This window comes from Orussus abietinus, unplaced genomic scaffold (genome assembly GCF_000612105.2).
Source record: "Orussus abietinus isolate OABI.00-Male unplaced genomic scaffold, Oabi_2.0 scaffold18, whole genome shotgun sequence".
Classification (NCBI taxonomy): Eukaryota; Metazoa; Arthropoda; class Insecta; order Hymenoptera; family Orussidae; genus Orussus; species Orussus abietinus.
In genome coordinates, this window is record NW_019396011.1 from 1452917 (window position 1) to 1474318 (window position 21402).

At 48.5% G+C, this 21402-nt stretch overlaps 3 protein-coding genes across 4 annotated transcripts; 1 reads left to right on the top strand and 2 right to left on the bottom strand.

The window, feature by feature from the left end:
* Positions 1-723: 723 nt before the first annotated feature.
* Positions 724-4664, bottom strand: LOC105700367 (fumarylacetoacetate hydrolase domain-containing protein 2A). Its single transcript, XM_012426145.2, has 6 exons — positions 4267-4664; positions 3519-3680; positions 2267-2483; positions 1349-1677; positions 1187-1274; positions 724-1102 (listed from the first exon to the last, which is right to left on the bottom strand). The coding sequence occupies exons 1-6, from the start codon at positions 4416-4418 to the stop codon at positions 1040-1042; spliced, it is 1011 nt and encodes a 336-aa protein (XP_012281568.1). The 5' UTR covers positions 4419-4664; the 3' UTR covers positions 724-1039.
* A 104-nt stretch (positions 4665-4768) lies between these two features.
* LOC105700369 (39S ribosomal protein L35, mitochondrial) lies at positions 4769-6221 on the bottom strand. The gene is made up of 4 exons (XM_012426147.2): positions 6086-6221; positions 5595-5745; positions 5394-5531; positions 4769-5312 (listed from the first exon to the last, which is right to left on the bottom strand). Exons 1-4 carry the CDS (start codon positions 6114-6116, stop codon positions 5060-5062), a joined length of 573 nt encoding a protein of 190 aa, XP_012281570.1. The 5' UTR covers positions 6117-6221; the 3' UTR covers positions 4769-5059.
* LOC105700366 (MICOS complex subunit Mic60) lies at positions 6147-20583 on the top strand. Of its 2 annotated transcripts, XM_012426144.1 has the most exons (15): positions 6147-6266; positions 6640-6725; positions 7020-7088; positions 7296-7508; positions 7581-7621; positions 7913-8020; positions 8171-8381; positions 8465-8876; positions 9134-9268; positions 11564-11792; positions 17209-17367; positions 17492-17595; positions 17680-17867; positions 19407-19602; positions 19833-20583. In XM_012426144.1, the coding sequence occupies exons 1-15, from the start codon at positions 6222-6224 to the stop codon at positions 19839-19841; spliced, it is 2205 nt and encodes a 734-aa protein (XP_012281567.1). In that variant the 5' UTR covers positions 6147-6221; the 3' UTR covers positions 19842-20583. The 2 variants fall into 2 exon arrangements, with proteins under 2 accessions (XP_012281567.1, XP_012281566.1); XM_012426143.1 differs by lacking the exon at positions 7913-8020.
* The last annotated feature ends 819 nt before the right edge of the window (positions 20584-21402 follow it).

Genomic DNA, 21402 nt, shown 5'->3' on the forward strand with positions numbered 1-21402 from the left:
TTACCATCTGCTTATTACCGGTAATCTTTGTCCGATGGTATTGCATTCCCTTTTATGCCCCTTCGGCGATTCAGGAGGCCTGCCAATAAAATGATCGCACGCCCTGTGGAATAAGCACAAAAGGCTAGATGTTATCGTGACACGTGAAAGTGCAACAAAATGTTAATAATGACAACGTTATACGTACTACATACGCGCACGCAAAGACGCCTCCACACCGCGGCCATAAATTCTGATCATCGAAGCGCTCTTGAAAAATTCGGTCTCGAGGTTCTTTTTTATTGATTCTTTAGTCAAAGTGATTGTCTTTCAACGTTCCCAAGAGAGTTCGCAGCCTCTCTCTTCCAACTAAGTCCATGATTACCATGGGAGAGATTTCCAGCAGATGGTTCGGTTCTTCCTCGCAGACGTTGCCGAGGGCGCCACTTACAAATGGTACGTATTTATCCGTAAAAACTAAAACAAGTTAATAAAACATGTATAAATAACAAATTTCGAAGCGGGTCACGGTCATTAACGAATTGGCACGAGTTAAAAGGCCTTTTTTTTGACGAGATTTAATGTATTCGTTTGGTTCGATACGGCGTCACCAATGGCGACGCGTCCAAGATGGCGTCGGCGCGGTTCGTTTAAAATTGATACACGTACAAACTATAAAAGTTTAGTTCGTTATCCATACCAGGGAGACGATCGCAGGCATTTAAAATGATCCGAACCACCTCGTGGAGATACAAACATTGTAAAATTGTTCTTTTTAATAATACAGTATCGAAAACTATTGCTAAAATTGCGTTCGCTCGCCGGTAGTCATAATTTGCGCATTCGGAACGGGCATTTATCCATTTCGAGGGCACGTCACGGGGTCGTCGCTGTTCGCTGAGGACTCGAGGCTTTTCCGTCGTATTAGCATTTCCATTTTGCGAGAAATCAGATCGTAAACGTTGTCGACTTATTAGTAGGAACCAACCCTCGGCTCCGGCATATCCAAGTCATGCCGGAACGCGCGTTTCAATAGCGGCCTTCGTCCATCTCAGCTCGATCAAAGAATGTTATTCGTGAGTCGGCCGAGACTTTCGATCTCGGTCACCAGGCAGTCTCCTTTCTACGAGCGGAGAGAGGTTTAAAATTATTTAAACATATTTATTTCCAGAGACATTCTTACTTTTAGATGCCCTCGGCATCTTACCTTTAAATACTCCGGCGGTTTCCGAGCAAATCCCACTCCAGCAGGAGTGCCCGTCAGGATGAGATCACCCGGTAACAGTGTGAAGAATCTGCAAGGTACATAAAATGTTTATACAAATTGTATACATCTATACGTAAATATATTTTGTATAACGAGACCAACTGAGAAAGGTAGGCGACAATGTCGCGAGGCTTGAAGACGAGCTCGGACGTATTCCCATTTTGCTTTAAATCTCCGTTTACCCACGTCTTAACGGATAGATTATTAACGTCGCAAATCGCTTCTTTCGCAACCACAGCCGGTCCCAGTGGGCAGAAAGTGTCCATAGCCTTGCCCAGCAGAAACTGGCCGCCATTTTTCCTCTGCCAGTCCCTCGCCGAGAGATCTTGAGCCACCGTGTATCCGAATATACAATCCTCGGCCTCGTGATTGTCCAAGCCCTTGCACTTTTTACCAATAACGATCGCAAGTTCAGCTTCCCAGTCGACTTTCTGGGGAATAAACCAAAGAGCATTAAGACCAGACCAATCGTGTCCTTTAAGTGCCTCAAAAGTACTGCAAATATTTTCCCTCTCTTAAAAGAAACATTAGAAATATACCGCGGTACCGAGTCGCGCTAAAATTAGGCCGAAAGTTCATTATCTCGTTGCGCAACCGGGCGGGAAAAGAGTCGCCTAAAAATACCATCTTCAACCGTGAACCTCATGTCGGAATCCTGTAAGCCTCGACGTTGACTCAGAAAAAAAAGAAAATAGAAACACTCAAATAATCATTATTCAAGGAAACAATTTTCCCCGAATAAAAGAGAGGTCTTTTCTCAGTGCCACGTCGAACATCAACAATGCTTACGTGACTTCAACTATGCTGATAATACCTTCGCAACTTTCCGTAACTAGGATTTTACGCAACAAGCATTTACGACGGGAACGGCGATGGAAGACCTTGCGTGTAGGAAATTAAATGAAACTCGTCACGATACAATACAGAGTAGAGAAGGAAAAATGTTGCAAAATATTCTCCTCCACCTGGCAGGATTATTGTTCGATAAGTTCTACGGGACTTTTAATCGAGCCAACTTACGTCGGATATAGTAGGCAATGTTACATCGTCGGTGGGGCCAACAATGTTGCTAGGGAATTTACTGAAGATCATTGGACTCGTCGGAGGCTCTTTATTCTGCTCTTTGCAATGACCGACGTAATTGAGACCGACACACGCGACTTTGTCCATCTGCGTGATCGGGGCCAAAAAATGAACATCTTCCTCTCTGGTCACGCTTCGGCCCTGAGCCACAATCCTGCAAACGAGCAACAATTTATTAATTCTTTTCCTCCGCATAAATGAAAGGGTTCCAAAGGAAAATTCTTTTTTTTCTGTTTCTTTCCTTTTTTTTTTTTTTTATCAGCGCCGAGAATTGCCGCGATAAGCCCGCAGATTTCTTTCCTCATTGGGCATTGTTTCTCTTGACTATTCATTAACCGATACGCGATTAGAGTTTTATTTTCCCAACGAGCGCCGGTAAATATTTCTGAAACAGTCTCTCTAATTGTCATGCTGGGGATAAGTTGTAAAAAAAAATAAACGAAAAAAAAAGGAGGAAAAAATGTTAATCGTCGGCCAATCGAACGTCGAGTTAACGCGAAATCGAGCATTCGATCCCTCGTCGAAGGAAATGCTCCTGATAAGGTCAACGTTTCTATTAATTTGCTATCCGATAACGCGTGACTTATCAGCGTTCGATTGCAGGAGGTTTAGCATGTTCAAAGTTAGCGATATTGTTTGGTTCTTGCCGGCGATACGAGGCCACTCGATTAAACCAGAAAAAACTGAAAGCATAACATGCGGTAATGAAGAAATTACGAGCGCTGGCCGATAATGCCAGAAGTGCTTAAGTTTTCTTTTTTCTTATTCCGAAAGAGCATATATCGATAACGCTGTGTAAACTTGGCCAATAACATCAAGTACCCGATCGCTTTAAATAGACTGAAAATTGTGATTAAGAGGTCTTGAAAATGAAAGAATTAATAAACAGCAGGCCAGGGGATTTTTTAAAACATTTCCAGGGCTACTAGCCACGAACCTTTCGACTGCACTCCTCAGGTCGAAATCGTCGTCCCTGGGGACAGTAAAGAGGGGCCTTTAAACCGGAGATAGTTAATAGATCTTCGAAAGATAATGTAAAAACCATTATCGCGTTTGAACACGCCCGGGTGATTCGCTAATCTGGCTGTTCCGCAAACGGGTCCAGTTTACACGTTCATGCATATAAATATACAGATAAATAATATCTAGCCGAGATAGATTAGTTAAGGTATTTCCCCACAGGCTTTACCGTTTGGCTTTTTTCAGCAGTTCCTCGCCACCGTCTAAGAACTTCTTCAGATTATTCGGAATCCTTGAATCCACCGCAGACACGGCGATGATGTCTCCTCCTTGCTTGAGCTGTACCCCCAGATGCTGAGGACCTCCATTTTTCCCGACAAACTGTACGAACCTGCAAAAGAAAAAATGTAATTTTCACAGTCCATTCAATAACAATTGCAATTTCTCTATAAGAGATACCCGCTCTCAAGCTAATCTCCAAAACTGCCTTCAGAAAATAGACACGCCCAAGTTGAAATTTTAATCCTACATACACATCCATAATTTAAGAAATCTCTCTCTTGCTCGTATCTCCCTAGGCCTACTTCAGACCTCTAAATAGAAGAAATGGATGTATCTACCATTTCTAAAATAGGACCCCGATAGTAAAGTTACTCAAAAAATAATTCCCTTCGAGTACCCTCTTCAATAATAAATATACAAATTAATTTCTCGCTTCTCTCGCCGAAGACTTAATCCACCCGATATTATCTCGCTCTCTATTTAACACCTGTAACAGCTCTGCGTAGTACAGAACTTTTTCCTCATACGCTGCCTGTAAATAAAAACATAAATTAATTGACAAAGTACGTACGGCACTGGATTGATGTCCTGGGGTTTGAATATTCAACTGTCACTAATACATGACGGATTTGGCAAGTTGGGAGCTGTCAAATTGATCATAAAACTTGATAAAACTTGAAGGAGTTTGAGCTCACCTCATATCGAGTGGCGTACTCGTCGAGAAGCGTCTCGCCTCGAAGTCCGCTAATTGCGCCGCGACGCCGGCACGTCTTGACTTGTTGGCCGGCGTCGACCTCGAGGCAGAGCAGAGTCTACCCAACAGACGAAGTCTTCCCCTGTAGGGCATCTTCCTCTGTAAAGTCGAGTATCGATAACGCGATAATACAGGGAAAAAGTCCGCCGTGGGGCGAAAAATCGGCGTAGGGAAAGAAGGTAAGATACGAGACACGTGCACCGGGAAAGACGAGGGTCGACTGAGAGGACACTCGCACTCCGCGACTCTCGCGTGCCGCGGGGAGGGGTTTACGCGGCGATAAAAAACTGGAATAATTTCACGATACACCCAAGCCGGTTTTTCCCGGACCTCGGCAACTTCCCCAAAACAGCCCGGAGCAGTTGACTGAATTTTTTCGCGATTTTTCCAGATGAAATTAGACCCCAAATTCGAGTCGCCAGCACCAACGCCAAGTGTGACGATATGTAATAAATGGGTGTATTTATTAATTTTCCAATGTGAATGTTAAAAGAGATAATGGGGAAATGTAATATTAATTTTGCACTTAGCTAATAGATTCGTGGGCAGAGGTACGATGGAGATTTAACTCTTGGGGTGGGACACAAGGTGAGACTTCTGCTGATTTAGTTATTGGAATATTTTAGTGAGGGTGACTCGTTAGAAAGAATAATGTCTGTGAGAACGAGTTTCGAAGCTGCATAACTGTATAATTGTATTCTCTTAAGTTAGGTATCGATGCTCAAGTTGTGACACTAAGGCGTAACTTTCTCAGGTATAGGTGCAGGGTATTTCCTTGTTTTGTGGTACTCTTCTCTCAAGTGGTACGGCTCGTAGGGATCCTCTGGATAGTGCCTCCTCTTCTTCCAAAACTTTGTAACCATTTTGTCGAGCAACCAGGACTGCGTAGCATTTGTGAAAACGTGTTTACGCATACGTCGTTTCCGATCTCTGGATTTTAACCACATACGCTTGTGCCGTCCAGCCATTGTACGGATCCAAATGCCCCTAAAAATAATGAATTGTAATAACCCCTCCTTAACCTCCTCTCCGATATCGGATATACTAAATGTCTATAATCATTGATACCAGTCTAGTCTATAGAATCTTTTAATGACAGGTTTCACTGCTTTCCTCTTCCCTTTCCGAAGGGAAAACTTGGTAAGTGTTCTCGATAACGTTGGTGTAGGCATTGTCAATGAAAGAATCTTTGACGTCAATGGTTCACTGAAATCAATTTAGTATTAATCCCGTTGCAAGAGTTGAAAAATCTACAGAACTAAATTTTACCTCAATAATGTTCCATGATTACTCCATCTGCAAGCATCTTGCATCGACAATCTTGGCGAAAATGTTACTAATGACCGGGTCTGCTCTACGTTGGTACCGATAAGTGATTTCGAAGCATTAGAACTTGTTGCAAATAATCGGCCATTGCTCGCTGAAAAGTTAAAGCAAGAGGCTAATTATGTGTAATCTTTGACACTTGTTATGTGCAGACACATTCGACAAACAAAATCATTCGATCGAGTCAGGTAAAGAACGCATTGGCGTTCAAATCTGGCGGCCATTGCGAATTCGCTATTCCGCTGTTCAGCTGATCCAAGATGGCGGCCCGCCCTCGGCGTGCCTAACCTCCAAAGCAGAACTCGCTCTAGCTCGTTTCGCTCGAATTACCCGCGGATTTCGCGCACCGAGCATGGAGACGAGGCCCACTTCTTCAACAGCGTTTTAAAACACTCGACCGGAGGAAATACGAGCGTCTTGACGTCGATATTTACCTCGAATCACGGCGCTAACAATACGCAACATTCTTCTTTTCGGGGCGCGTTCCTTCGGTCGACACGTCGGTCGGTGGCCAGCTGTTTTGTGCCGTCGTTCCCTTTTTCCTCGGCTGTCCGACCGGCCACCCGAAAGATGTTCCGAATTGGATTAAAATTTCCGTGCAACGGTCTAAATCGGGTATGTAAAATAAGTGCCAGTCTTCTATTAAATACCGCTCCTTGACTTGGTTATGTCTCCCTACGATTTCATGGTTAATATTAACCTGAAAACCGTGGGGCGACTGGCGTTGTGAACTGCCATTCTTAGACACGGGACGTTTATTTCCTTCAATTCGTCTTATTATGTCGACTTTGAGATTATTGAGATCATCACAGGATGACGGGACGATTGTCAGAGGTTTACGCAATGGTTTGTCGACAAGGTTTGGCAGTTGTCATTGAATATTATTGAAATTAATGTCAGCTGCAGGTTGTGGGCATAATGTGACAAGATGGCTTCAATATAGGCGCTTACATAATTTCAGACGTGCTTAATGAGATTATGCTTGCAGGTTAAGAAACACGGATATTCCAAGCTCTACTTAACGGCCAGGTACTATGAGACGAGGGCTCGTGTCAAGTGCGAACCCGAAGGCAGGTGAGACAAGAGGGTATCGAGTGAACTGTATTGGCGGCTCGATGCGGGGTATTTTGATTTGGGTTTATTGTGCGTAACAGATATATGTCTCTGTGCTCTTTTTGGGCTGTGCTCCAAAGTACTCTGTAGACTATATTGAGCATTAATCTGTCTTTGACAGACACATGGAGATAAGGAACGATAAAGCTAACTTCTGGATCAATAAATTCATGACAATGAAAGCTTGACAATAAATCCGTTAATGTAGATTATATTTTATTCTTTTTCTTGCTAAAGTAATGTACCTGGTTTTAGGCTTTTCAAGGAAGCCAAACTTACGTCCAGGTTTTCTGGACTTAAGTTTTCAACTGACTCACCGAAAAGGTATTTAATCTAAGAGTTTAATCCTCGATGGATACTGTATTGAATTTGTGATTGCCACTTTATATTTATTTCTACATGAAAATAAAAGAGAATTACATTAGTGCATGATTATTAAAAATGCTTGTAATAAGTCAATGAATCGCATGCAATACTTTGACGTACAAGCCCGTTTGCATATGAGCTCTAAGACATTTGGAAATCCAAAAGTGAGAAGACACGGGGTACTGGTACTTTGATGACAATCAGTGCCGTGACGCTTGGTGCATTAGGATTATTAGCCTTTGCAAAGAAGAATCCAGACTTTAGGGCAACATTAGAAGAATGGGTTCCTGGTACAGACCACGCTATTCGGATTATATTCCAAGAAGAGGCAACTTACCTCGAGTTTCTAAGCAGTTTCTTCGAGTCATTGAAAGAAACGTGAGTATCTCGGTCTGTAGTACGGAATACTTAATATTAATCAACTAACCCAGATTATTTATTTAACTGCAGGATAATGGACTTCATCTTCCCAAAGACACAAGAGAAAGGAGGTCAGCATAATTATAAGAAAGATGACTGCATGACTTTGATTCATGATTATACACGTGAGCCCCATCCCGTTATCCATTCTTTTCCTCTCTTATTAATTCATATCCTACTTTAATAATTTCCTCTCTGCTCCCCACTTGTTTATCAACCAAATTTTATACGACAATATGTAATCCTTGTGAGAAATGTTAGTCACTCATTATAGTCAATCTAATCTTTACTTGCTTCTGCAAACTTTTTGCTGTAACCATTGTTAATAACTATTGCATAACAAGCCGTCATGTGTGATATAGCACCAAAACCAGCATTTGAACCACTGGTGGACATAAAGCAGCCGCCCATTAACGAACCCTATGCAGAAATTCGGTTAAGCAAGGAGAAAGGAGACGAAATCGAAGTTGGTGCGTAACTGCAAAGTGATTTGAAAAAAAATAATTACTCCATAGGAAAGTTAGTGTGCTTCATCGTACTAATTATATTCAGAGTATCTGTCAATTTTTTAATACTTCAACTGCTTCAATGATCGATCAGAGTTTTCTTCCGCTCCTTAGTGGCAGAGAAACCACTGCCCCCTCCGAAGAACATACCCGATGAATTATTGCCTGCCAATCTCGTCGAGCTTGAGGGGTATTGTGGTCAGGCAGCGTCAAGAGCCATTACAGCGTACAACAAAGCTAGTTGTGCAATACAAGACTACAATAAAGACATCATTACCATCTTGGAACATGCAGCGAGCGACATTGGAAGTGGAGTCTGGGCCAGGTAAACCTCTCTCCTACGAAATTAATGCAGTTTGAGTTTTTTGAGACTAATCTAGAGTTTGTATCAACCCCTTCTTGGTTCAGGCTAAAAGACGCCTCGATAAAGGTAAAGGACTCCCTGAAGAGTGCCGAGGAGAATGCCAAGGACGCGATGGACTCTCTGGAACGGATGTACAACTTGATCGAAGACCCCAAATTCGAAGCTTCCGGGGTGGTGAAGACCGTGGCCAAGAGGAACGTCAAAAAGATAGTGGACGACGTAGAGCTCGCGAAAAAAAAATTCGAGGACGACATGCGCTCTGCCAACGTGACGGAGAAATTCTGGAAGCAGGTCGAGTCTGCCAGGGAAACCTTCAACGAGGAACTGCAAATTCTCTTCCCAGGAATCAACGTCCACGACAAGGAAATGGCGATTCGGGAGGAGGCGTTGGACCTGTTCGTCCTCTACGCGTACAACAAGATCAACTCCCTCCAGAAGGAAGTGGCCAGGCTTCAGGTAAGAGTCGCCGATCGTCGAGTAGATTAACCCATTTAAATTGGAACAATGCCGAACCGGTACATAGGCTAGCGTATGCATCGGGATCTGCCACATAAAGCCTAGGAGTACATTAGCGCCGTATTAGGCAGCGGCCCATTTTCCAACTAGCCGGAAACAATCCACCGGGCTGCATTATTTTTCTTCCCCGAGTTTTCTGGAGTTAATCCTCCGCATGTGGATACGTTTCATCGATCCCCTCCTCCGCTTTGTTCCAGACAATAGAGGACGCTAAACTAAAGGCAGCGCTGAAGGCGACCGGCGAGGAGGGAGACCAGGAGAAGATCGAGGCGTTAATATGCACAGAAGTCAACAAGGAGAAGCGCATCCTGCAGGAAGAATTCGATCGGAAGGTACGAGAGATTATTCGAAGACTCTTCGAGAAGAGCTTCCAGGCGTTCGAACGATCAGCCATCGAGCGGCAACTTTTCTCCTAACTGGACGTTCCGAATCGCTTCAAACTTTGCAGCCTAAATACGGAGGTTGTGAGGAATGTCCCTACACCCATGAAATTTCAATTTGCTATTTATAACAAAAATTCTGTAAACGTCCAAAGTTTGGAGGAAAGTTCTATATGCGGGAATTATTTGGCGCCACTTTCGCATCGCCTTAACGAACATGGAGAGCTGGCTGGAGCCCCGGCAGAGATTTCGGCCTGCATAATGCCGAGCTTGGCCTCCCTTCGAGGCTTAAAGTCCGCAGTCACGTTAATCCGTTTACGTCGGTACATGCAGAGTTAGGATCCGTACAGGAATATCCGAACAAAATCGCGAAAGCTCCAAAGCTCCGTGACGACTGCCGAATAATACGCGGTGGGTATATGTACTCGGTCTGTCATGGTCGCTCCCAGGTGCGCTACCGAGGCCTTGCACACATGGCTAACCGACTGCTTGTATACCTCGCACATATGTATAAGAATGTGCTCCCTACTCGACGTCCGGGAACCACATAGATGCGACATACATCCAGGAATTATGTATGCCTACACGGCCGGCATACGGCGTATCCCGTATCCTCCGCACATAGCTGCCCCGTCTCACTCTCACCCTATATGCGCACCCCTTTCGACTCGTATTCCTCTTCTGCCCGGTTTTTATCTATTTCTATTTGGCCCCTCGCCAATATTTCGCTAGCGGGAGGCAATATTATCTCTTTAGACTAGCCTGCGGTATTGCCCGCGCGCGGATGCGCTCTGTGATATCATCCGACCCAGGAACTGTCGGGACAAATCCGCGGTTGCCTTCCTTATTGCGCCCTTAGATTGCAGGGGTGTCGTCTCGATAGTTTTAGATCGTTTTATGGTTTCAATAGACTGATAGGGACGCGGACCATTGGACGCTAATCTGTCGGGGCAACGGCCTGTAATCCAGTGTCGAAAAATCCCGGGGGAGAAAAATAAAAGAAATCCCGGCCGATCGAGCGTGCAATTTCCGGAAGAGCGACCGGAGGATCGATGGTCCATCCAGGGCGGGAGGGGGAGAAAGAGATGACGGGGATCGAGCAGATTTTTAATTCACACACCTCGGGGGCGCGATTTCTTTCCTTTTTGATTTTTTTTTCCCCCGACGGATGTCGATTTGTTCTCCGATAGGACGTCCCTTCGTATTAATACCCTGGCGGTCCGGGTCACCGGATAGTGCCAGCCATTTCGAGCCGAATCGATAGAGGAACCTCGACATATTTCTGCCCCGATGAGATGCATCAGGGATGCAACTTTCCTCGGCTGGGATCGGCTATTATTAAAGGATTTATTATTTATGGGGGATAAAATTAGGAAAAGTATCTCGCTATGTCTCCAGGTGTGTGTGTTCTCTTTTCTCACGGAACCCCTAGGGCATAAATGTACAGGAGGGCAAGAACAAGGCCGGCATCCCCGTGTTCGAGGGTGCAAAAGTACAAAAGGACCGGGGGCGCGTTTACGCGCGCTCAGGAAACTTTCGAGTTCCGGAGCCGAGTGAGCGAACGCTTTCGTGTTCCCCGTGTGGAGTTTCCTGACGAGACGAAGGGACTTTTGAAAAGGAAGAGGGAGAGACAAAAAAATGAAGCGAAACACCCTCGCCAGTTCTCCGGCGAGGTGTCATCGCGTGGATGATCTATTTTTCCATGGAGATCCGTCATCCATTTTACCGAAGCCAGGGGATTTCTTATTTCAAGAGGGACGTTTCGACGTTCGCGATTCGTTTTTATTTCGCCCAGGGTGCAGGCTTGGGTGCGTTAATCGCCGAGGAGAGACGAGGGTGCCGGTGGCACGACATGCCACCAGCAGGGAAATGTATGAGCTGGAGGAGCGATGTAGGCCCTGGGCACACAAAATACATCCTCGTGTCCTGCCCCGAGGAAATGGACAAGAGAACCCTCTCCGAGAGGCCTGGGTCACTTGGCAACGAGGCCGGGCTTAAACGCGGATAATTAATCAAAGTTTCGTTACAGCCAGGGCCATGTTAACGGGCGTCGCTCCAGGGACCGTCGATTCCGCGTTAACGGGTCGCCGAGTAGCCAGCGAAGCCGAAGAGGGTCCTTCAAGGACCTGGGGGTTCGGATTTCTTCGGGCTTGGGGGGTATCTGCGACCTCTTAAGAACCAGGAGGCACCTTTCCGGGTATCCTTGCCCTTGTTTCGATTAATTACCAGGGGATCTTCTTGTTTCAGTTCCTCGAGGAGCAGAAGGCCTTCGACGACGAGATGAGGAGGCAACTCAGGATCCAGGCCCAGGTTCACGCGGACCACCTCAAGGAGATCCTCGAACAGAAGGACAGGGAACACCAGAGGCTCGTCAACAGGACTGTAAGCGAACAAGTGGAGCTGGAGACCGGCAGGTCGAAATTACAGCTCGCCTCCATTGTCGGCAGACTGCGGGGACTGGACGCCGCTCTTAAGGGTGAGCATGGCGTTCTTTTATTTCCACGGTATGGGTCTTTAAAGGAATAGGACCTAGGTAAGGGGCTTTACCGCCGGTTTCTACCTCGAATTGCTCCTGCGGATGACAAAGGTGACCTGGTAGTGGAGGAAACGCGACCGACCTCCGGGATGGGAGCTGAAGACTACCTTGAAGACGATTTTAATCGTGCAAGACGCGCGTTATCCTGTTTTGCCCTTCGTGGATGCCTTGGGCAGGCTTTGTAATAAGTGCTCTATCTGGGGATATAAATGTTGAGCCATGTTCGATTGGTGAGCTGTTAAAGACGGGAACGTCGCGGCGAGGGTTGGACTTCTTCGACGGGAATAATTCCTGGTGCTTGGAAATGAAGAGGAAGATTATCACGAAGAGGAGGAGAAGTACCCGGACCTGGTGTTTTAGGATAGGAGCTCGTAATGGGTTTAGCTCCGCATGAAGTGGTCACGTTTCCGGTCTCCAAAGCCGAAGGCGCCGAACACGCTCCTCCGTTAAAGGTATACTTTCCGAAAGCTGGTCAACGGGGCTGGAAAACCGGCGAGTAGAAAATCCGCTCCCGGGGAAGGGAATCCCGAATAGAACCCTGAAGAGACTCCTCGACCACCGAGGATCAGCGGACGCTTTAAGTCCGGATTAACGCCACGAAGGGGGCCGGTTAATTCGGGCGAGCCTTCGTCCTCGGGGACTCGATTACTCCTCGGGGAAGCTTAAACGCTCATTAGGCGCCACTAGGAGCTCCTGTAAACTCGGCGTTCCCTCAATTAGCCAGGATGCTCAGGAAAAGGCCAACTTTTAATGAAGTCTCGGCCAGGATTCGATAGGTCGTCGGCGCCCTTTGATGCCGAAGACCTCGAAGAGTCGTCGGGGTGACTCGGGGACCCACCAGGACCAGGAAAGGATTGCCACGGGATTTCGCGGGGAACCGTTGCGCCATTTGCTCTTTCTCTTTCCCTTCCACCAGGCGGTGCGAGAAACAAGGGATGAAATTTCACCGAAGAGGCCGTCTTCAAGTTCTAGGATCGATCCAGGCCTTCGCCGCAGTAACTCCACTGGATCTGACTTATTCACTCGGAGGCTCTTCGCCAGGGGAAGATGATATACCAAGGATTGCTACTCACTTCGGGAAGTATGGAATGCATCGGGCGAAACGTACGAGCACTTCCAGGGTTAAGCATCGACCGGAATTTCCGGCCGATTGGCTCCAGGGGGAAAATGGAAGCAAGAGGATCCCTGGGACCCGAAGAGATCAGTCATTCTGGCATTTCCGACCTGCAAAACTTCAGAAAAGGGGTGCTGGCGGGCCCGTTAAGGGTGCATTCTCCTGTGAGTGGGAGATGAGACACTTTTCATATCACTTGTCTAGAGAAATGATAACAGAGGGAGGAAACAAATGGTACCCGGTAGTTCGTAAAATGCTGAAAAGCTGGGAAGCTCGACGGGGGCAAGATGGACCGCCGAGGGGTGAGAAACACCCCCGGATGGCCGCTGTTAACAACTCGGCTGTGTTTGTAAATTAGCGGATCCTTTATGCCGGGGAAAAACATTAGCAATAAATCCGGCGCAATAATAGCGGAACCCGGGCGAAACTACCCCTACCGGGGGGCGGCGAGCGCAGTTTAGGGGCTGCTAACTAAAACGGATAACTGCTGCGTTGTCGGCCGAGATGGACTGATAGGTCGCGGTCCCGCGGCTGCACCTGGAATAATGTATGCAGCAAGTATTGCAATTATAACTTTCAACGTTTATCACCTCTCCGGGTGTCATTAAGGTGGCTTATGCGCGAGCCCCGCAAAACTCGGCCGTTCGGAAATCCCGGTAATTGTTCCCAAAGGACTTCCGCATATCCGGAATCGCTTCCCAGGAGATGTCCTTTAACCCGGCACGACGACTTCCTGCGCAATCAAATTAAACAAACGGGAATGTTTACTGCTTTTTTTATTGGCAATCTGTTCCCCGATTAAAAGGAATCGCTCGAGCCGTTTGGAAGATAATGGGAAAAGTGCCTGTTATCAATATGGAACGACTAATGTCGTAGAAACGAAAGAAAGAACCGCAATAGCCTCTTTAAGGGTCTCCGCGGATTAGGAAATGATCAGGAAATAAAGCTGAGCTTTTTCGGGGATGCGAACGCCAGGGAAAGGGGTGATACTTTTAGCCGTACTAGTTGGATGTACCTCGGAAATAAATTACGAATCTACCCGACGACCCGGATTGGCTTTCGGAGCTTTGGGGAACGTTGACGAGCTTTCCCGGGACGTGCCGAAACCCCGTATCCGGATCCTGGGGGATAAAGTAGGCAGAGAGTCATCCTTGTTTACGGGGAGGGTGCGTCAGGGGGTGGCGCCCCTTATCCCACGGGATATCTCTCCCTCGTGGCCCCTTTCGCCACTTTGTTGGCCTCGTCTTTGACACGTCGGGCCTCTTTGGCCGAACACCCCCTCCAGGACTTCCTTATTGAATTCCCGTCGTTATTGAATCTCACTCGAGAGCCCCGTCGATGGCTCGTATCAGCCCAGAGGCCCGTCGCGCCCCAGAGGACCGCTTTCAACGCGAGTTATTAAAAAGCTCGATTAATCGATCGACATTTCTTCTTTTCTCTCTTTGCCTCTTTTCCCCACCGGGAAACCCACCCATGTGGGGTGGATATTTTCCCGTGTTTTCCCGGAAGAGACAGACCCTCCATCCTTACGCCAGTAGCCTCGTTCGGATGACTTTTTAGGAAAATCGAGGAAATTGTGAAATTTTATGCGGACCCGTTTACTACCTCCTCCCTTCTCTTCCCTCGAGACTTTAATCTAATTCCTGTTAATTCCGGGGAAAATTGGAGGTCTCGTAAAATCGGCAATGGCCAATTGTCCGGAAAACCGGGCTCGCTAAGTGGATTGCGGAAATTGAAAATGCCACCCGCCGTTTTCCCCGGCTGCCATTTTGGCGGTCTGGAAAAGTTAAGCAGTAAAACGCGAAAATTACCGGGAGGGGTGGTCTCGGGGGGTGCGGCCCCCACCGGAAACGGAAAAGCAGTCGTATAACCATCGACCAGGGCCAAACTTTCGACGACTGTTCTCCGGACAAAAAGCTATCGGTCTCGAACTCGCTCGCCCGCTTCCGGCGATGATAACGGGGCCACCGGAAGGTGGGAAAGCCTCGAAAAAGAGAGAGAGAAAGAGCCGCTTTTTTACGTCTTATCCAGAGACGTATCCAATTTTATTCCACTCGGCCGGTTAACCGTGCCGATTACAGGAGACAGAAATTACAGTCGGAGTTTCCTCCTTGGCCCTCTTTCTCTTTGTGGCGGCATTTCAGAGGGAGAGCCTGCGCCGAGAGGGGAACCGCGAAAAACCGCAAACGGGCTTGAAGGATAAAAACCATGAAAAATGCGGAAAACAGCGGAAATTTGCGACATACTGCCGTGGAATGTAAAACATGGCGAAAAATTGCGAATTTCGTGAAAAATCGCGAGTTTGCCGATAAACCGGGAATTTTGCGTAACACGCGGATTTGGTGAAAAAAAAAAATCCCGAGTTTGGCGATAAACCGCGAATCCTGTTACAAACCGCTAATTCGGCGGAAAACCGCGAGGAGGACCCGTGGGAACGGAAAGCTCAAACGAGTGGCGAGTCTAAAAGCGATTCAGGGGTCCAAAGGGGCGGAAAATGTGGGAGGCGGATGAGAGAAAAGCGCGTATCGACGGAATGCTCCCGCGGGGGAGTGTTTGCTAATTAGTTGGGCGCTTGCGAGCCGGCTGGAAGGAAGCTTTGAAGCTCCTCCCGGTTGAGCTTTCGCGGTCCCGGGCGATTCGAATTATACGTGTCGGAAGGGCAAGTAAGCCGCGCGCCGGGAACGTAGCCACGCGTAAATGGATACTCTTCTAAAAGCCTCGCGGGGAGCTTTTCCCGCCTTTTACGCGGGGCTTTCCGAGCGAGTCGTTGTTCCCGCTAGCTTTCGCGATCTTTTCCCCCCCAAGCTTTGGCATCCGATATTTCGAACTCGCCTCGGATGTCCGCCACCCTTTAAGAAAAGCTCCCCCTCGCAGAATCGAGACGGCCAATGTTATCGCGTTACGCCGCAAGCTCCCTTTATCGTGGCGAGGCATTTAATCGGCGGTAAAAGCGATTCCTTTAGCTGAATATAGTGTCCGAAACGGGAACGAGGTTTATATTTATATTTATATTATCTTTCGATTAGAGATATCGACTGGATGTGTCGCTTCCGTGTCGCCTTCATTCCACGTGGGAGGAGCAGGGGACCTGCGGCGCTGCCTTTTTTTTTTTTTTTTTCTATGAAGGCCTTTTTTATATCCGGCTCTTTTTTACGCCCCATATTTTTATTCCTTCCTCGCTTTCTCCCTCTACGATTTTCCAGTCAGCCCGGAAATTGCGTGCCGTCGGGTTTCGAGTCAATTTGCGCTTCTCTCCGGCGGTGCGATCCATCCCTTTTGTGACGCGTCGCTTGGTGCAAAAATAGAAAGAGAGAGTCCGAGATACCGGAGAGGGATCCAGGGTCGGGTGAGCTTGCACTCCAACCGTGAAACGCTACCGTCGAAAGCTCTCCGGGTTTCGGGGTTTAGTCCCTTCCTGATTTAACCTCAGCTGGAACGCCGCAGGTGACACCCGGGGGATCACCGGTAATTTCGTTAATCCCCTGGAATCACGGGGCTTTCCCTTTCCGGGCACTCACCTAGCCGAGCTTTTTACCGTGCTTTAGAATTTTACCAGTCGCCTTCGAAATTCGACCTCGGATTTTACCAACTGGAACTTCGACTTCGCTTCGGATTTCCTTTTAACACTTTTGTCATACCAATTCGTGTACTGATTCCATTCATAATTATTCCCAATTTTCCGGTTAAAAGTACGGACAATTGTGAATTAATTCGGTAAACTCCATGACGTTTTGTTATTGGACACAAAATAATAAACGATGATTCGCGCAATTTCCGTAAACGTTTCCGTTGGGGTCGCTGCGAGTATTGGCATTAAATATGAAACGGGGATAATATATTAATATTATGAAAAAGAAGAGAAGAAAAAACGTTTCAGAGCTTTCCGGTCTATCTGTTGGAAAAATGATTTTCTTTCTTTTTTCCTTTTGTTCGCGCTTCTCGGAGAGAATTACCCAACGCGATTCCGTGGATGTGGCCTCGCGGAAATCGGTAGAGGATTTAACTTCCCGGCGATTCGAACCCTCGGGATCTCCGTTGGTCCCGTAACGAGCCTCGCCCTCGGGATCCGGGGGTAATTTCGTTAATTTGTCCACGAGGCTCGGATTTTGCGGACGATACCGCGGGACAACTCGGAAGTACCGAAGTTCCTTGCACCTCTCGCCAATGAGTTCCGATTAACCTCGAACTTTGCGTTCCCGCAATGGCCTTTAAATCCCCCGCAATTTGCATTCGCATTTGCAGCGAGGCTGGACGAGGAGAGGAGTGCCTGCGACGCGCAAATGCTCTGGGCAGCCTGTCAAGCTTTGGCAAGAGCTGTCAAAGTCGCCCCACCTGGTGCCACGCCTGATAAGGCTATCAGGCCCCTCGAGCCGGAGATCAACGCCGTCTCCAAGGCTGCTCGTAAGTAGAGAGAAGAAAGACTCATCCTGATTCGTATCATGGGAATGGGTCCTTCCGATTTTGATTAATCGACCTCGATTAAATTGCTCGGCGCCTTTCATATCACCCTAACATCTCGTTTCAGCGAAAGGAGACGAGCTGGTGCGCGCGACCATCGAAGGCATCCCCGAAGAGGCGTATAAGCGAGGAGTCTTCCCCGAAGACGCGCTCAGAGAGAGGTTCCTCCAGGTGATGATTGCGGGTTTACGAGGCGATTCGGGTCCCTCCGAGTCCCCATAAATTCCCGGCTGATGACCAGGCCATTGTTGTCAGGTAGAGAACATGGCGAGGAGGCTGGCCCTCGTTCCGGAGACCGGGGCGTCCTTGCCGATCTACGTCCTCAGCTATCTGCAAAGCTTCCTGCTGGTCAAGGCGGTCGGCCCGATACCGAAGAGCGAGCTGGACGACGAGCCCATCGACGTGGAGGCCCTCAACACCTACGACATCCTCCACAGAGCGAGGTCAGGCCTCTTCGCGACCTCCTTTCCTGTTCGCCTCTTCCCCAGGGACCGCAAGAACTCCGAAACTTGAGCGCGACTTCCCCGAAGAAGGGCCGCGATGGAACGCATTCCGCGGCGGGTCAGGGCGACCATTTGCCAGGACTTTAACCGAGGAGGGCGTCGGAGGACTTCTCCGTGCGGAATCCTGGCATCCTCCCCTGAATCGCTTCCCGGGTCTCCTGTTTTGAGGAATTCCGATCTCGGATAAAGATCCTACATACCCGGTATAAGGCGTCCCGTCCCACCCGGGAAATCCAGGGAATTCGTAAGAACCCCGATTTCCCGGGATTTCCGTTCCCGCTCGGGAAGAATCCATCTCTCGATCCTGCAGAGGCTGCTCCGAGATGTGCGGGAACGAGCTGGGGGCGCCGTGATTTCCTTAAGATTTTGCTCGAGAGAAATACTGCCAGTCAACGGAGTAAGACCGAGTCGGTTCGTCAACGAGAGTAGCATGGCAAATAGGGATCCCCCTCGGAACTGCGCCTAGGAATGGCGAATGCCTCTCGAATATATCTATATGCCTGCGTATATACCTGGTATAGATGGCCCGGCATATGCACCGGTACATGCATATATTCTTGGATCCCGGGACCCCCCCGGGACGTACTCCCACGTAGGCAAAATGTACACCCACGGGAAACGTCAGCCGTCTCCGTGGACCTGCCCGGGGACTCGAACAATCGGTCGAATCAATTGCCGGGAATTTTGCGGAGCCAGCCTTTCCGGTGTACACGACGAACATAATGCCCGGTTAACTTGGCCGGGATTTTAATAGCCTTGCGAAATAATTCCCCGACCTGGCAGCGAGCCTCGCGGCCGGAACCCTTTGCGACTTTTCCTGGAGTACTTTCTGACACTCGCCCAGAGGTTTTCCCCACGTCTTTCTGTTACCCTCCCAGACTTTCCCGGGATTTCTCTCAGACTCGCACATTTCTTTCTGTCCACGCCATCTTGGGGCATTTAATTCCCTAACCACCCACCACCCCTTATGAACATCTGGGGAACATCTAGCTCTCCATCAGAGACGTGCCCCAGGCTGGCATCGGATCCGAGGAACGTCCAACCCTTCCGCGCCCTGAAATGAGGGATGCGAACCTCCCAGGGTACCCTGAAGAGGGAAAAATCCCGGGGAACTCGTCGAGGTCGGTCTCTCGATCGTTAATCCCACCGCGGTCAAGCCATTTCCACGGACTTCAGGGCGGAAAGGAGCGGCCTGCAAGTTCCCCGCACTTTGGGGAACTTCCTGGCCCGAAGTTGGACGCATTCACCGGTTAGCCAGTCGAGCGTGGTTACTGCAAGTAGCTGCAAGTAACTGCAAGTAACTGCAGACGCGTTACCCCCCGATGTCGGTACCGCGAACTCGCTAATAAATCGAGTATAGCCAGATTGTTGGGCCGTCTCGGCTGGTCGCATCCTCGACCTCGATCGATCAGCGATCGGTTTTAGACCCGAGATTGTCCTGTAATCTCGCGGCCTCTAACAGCTGCTCCCTTTTTCTAGATACTGGATGGACCGTGGCGACTTCAGGATGACCCTACGGTACTTGAACCTCCTGGAAGGTGCTCCTCGGTGCATCGCTAGGGACTGGATGAACGAAGCCAGGATCCTCCTGGAGACGCAGCAGGCCGTCGACACGCTGCTAGCGTACGCCGGTGCCACGGGCCTCGTTTTCCTAGGTGGCGGAGACTCGCCCAAGGTCGGTGAACCACCGATAAATGGATGAAGGACGTGCCGAAGTTCCTTTAACAGTCCCTGAAATTTCCGCCTTGGCGGAATTAGAACAATGGAACGTACTTCGGGGTCCCTGAAAAATATCCTTACCACACCCTTCAGGAAGTGAACTAAATTATAATATAATTTATGATCCTCATTTATCCATTAGTAAGTTAATAAAAGGCACCTCGACTTTTAATTATTTTGTTCCAGGCCAATTAGTAAAGAAGACGTGCACCGGAGCCGGTGGAAAGCGCGCGAGCCGCGCCGCGGCTGAAACCGCATCGTCGAGGAACTCGGGGAGGACCGCGGAGTCAGCCTTAATTGTACAGTACACCGATTTTTCCCTTTTTTTCTAGTAAATTATGTCGAGCAAAGATCACGGAGCATGACTTTTGGTGACGACCGGGCCGGAAGGAAAGAAAAAGGGAAGAGACGTTCCGACTCGTCGAGCGGAAGGTCGGCGAGTGACCTCGCTTCCGCTCGACGTCCTCGGACCCTGCCTCGGACCTGGGTTCCCTAGGGTCCCTGAGGTCCCCAGGGACCCGATGGTCCAGGGAAAGGACTCTTCCCAGGGGAGGCTCTCTTCCGTCGAGCCGAACCCTGACGAGGAGCCTCCACGTGGAAGTCGTTTCACGGCCTCGCCGAGTTTTTCAACTTCGCCGTTAAATCCCGGATTATCGATCCCGATCCCGTCGCTCCCTCGGGATTTCCTAGAAGAGGACTCCGACGACTTGACGAAGACTCGCCAGGAGGACGATTCCGAGATTGCCCCTCTTCAAGGCGTCGTTTACGAAGTCTGACTGGATATATAGTTAGGGAGAAGTCCGACAGGGAATATAGTTGGGGCGAAGTCCGACAGGAAATATAGTAGAACGAAGTACAGGAGACTCCATCGATCGCGAAGCTCGCGATACGACTGTAGGGCGCTATGTTTACCTGAATAAATTTCGTAAAAACTGGATGCTCTTCGTCTTCTTCACTTTTCGGACTTTCGGTAGCATCCTCTCGAGTACTTTAATTCCTCCGCGGCTTGTTTCCTCATATTTCAGGTGGCACCCGGTCTCATGAATTCACCATGGCACACCTGGTACGCTGCCAATTAAGCCGGGGACGAGCCTCCTTTATAATCTCGGCTGATTAACGAGGAGAACGCCGGCTACGTTACAAGGCGGACACCTGATAAGAGGAAATTGGCGGCGAGGCTTCCTGCTAGCCGCGAGTTGCATTTATTATCAGCCTGTCCTATCGGCGGAACATTGTAAAATATTAACCGGACACCGGTAATATCCTCGAATAATTAGGTGAAATTAATAAATGACGATACTTCGGGTTCGGAGATTTTATTCTTGATTTATTTCGCGCTTAACGTCCACGTCCTGTTTGCCTGTGAGCAATATTAATAATAATTGTGTACCGTAAGCATCTTAATTTTGGACAGAGATTCACCACGAGTAAGTCTTCGGTAATACCTCGTTGCACTATGTTCGGAGCCCTTGTTACCAATTTATTTATATGTTCCAGGTTTAGGCACAGTCTTGCTTGCGGCACGAGACCGAAGAGGAGCTTTTCACGGTATACGGGAATTAAAGCGACGATCAATTTTAATTTCCCACCCGCCGAAAGGAAGCCCGTGAAAAATGTCCACCCCCAGGAATAAATGTAACCGGGTCGGCCGGCTCGGGAAAGGCGGCGAAAACCTCCCCCAGGAACCCGGCAGCTTTTCCTCCCAGCTTTCTGTGCTTCGACTTCGGCGGGACGCGTGGCCAAAGCTTTTCCTTGA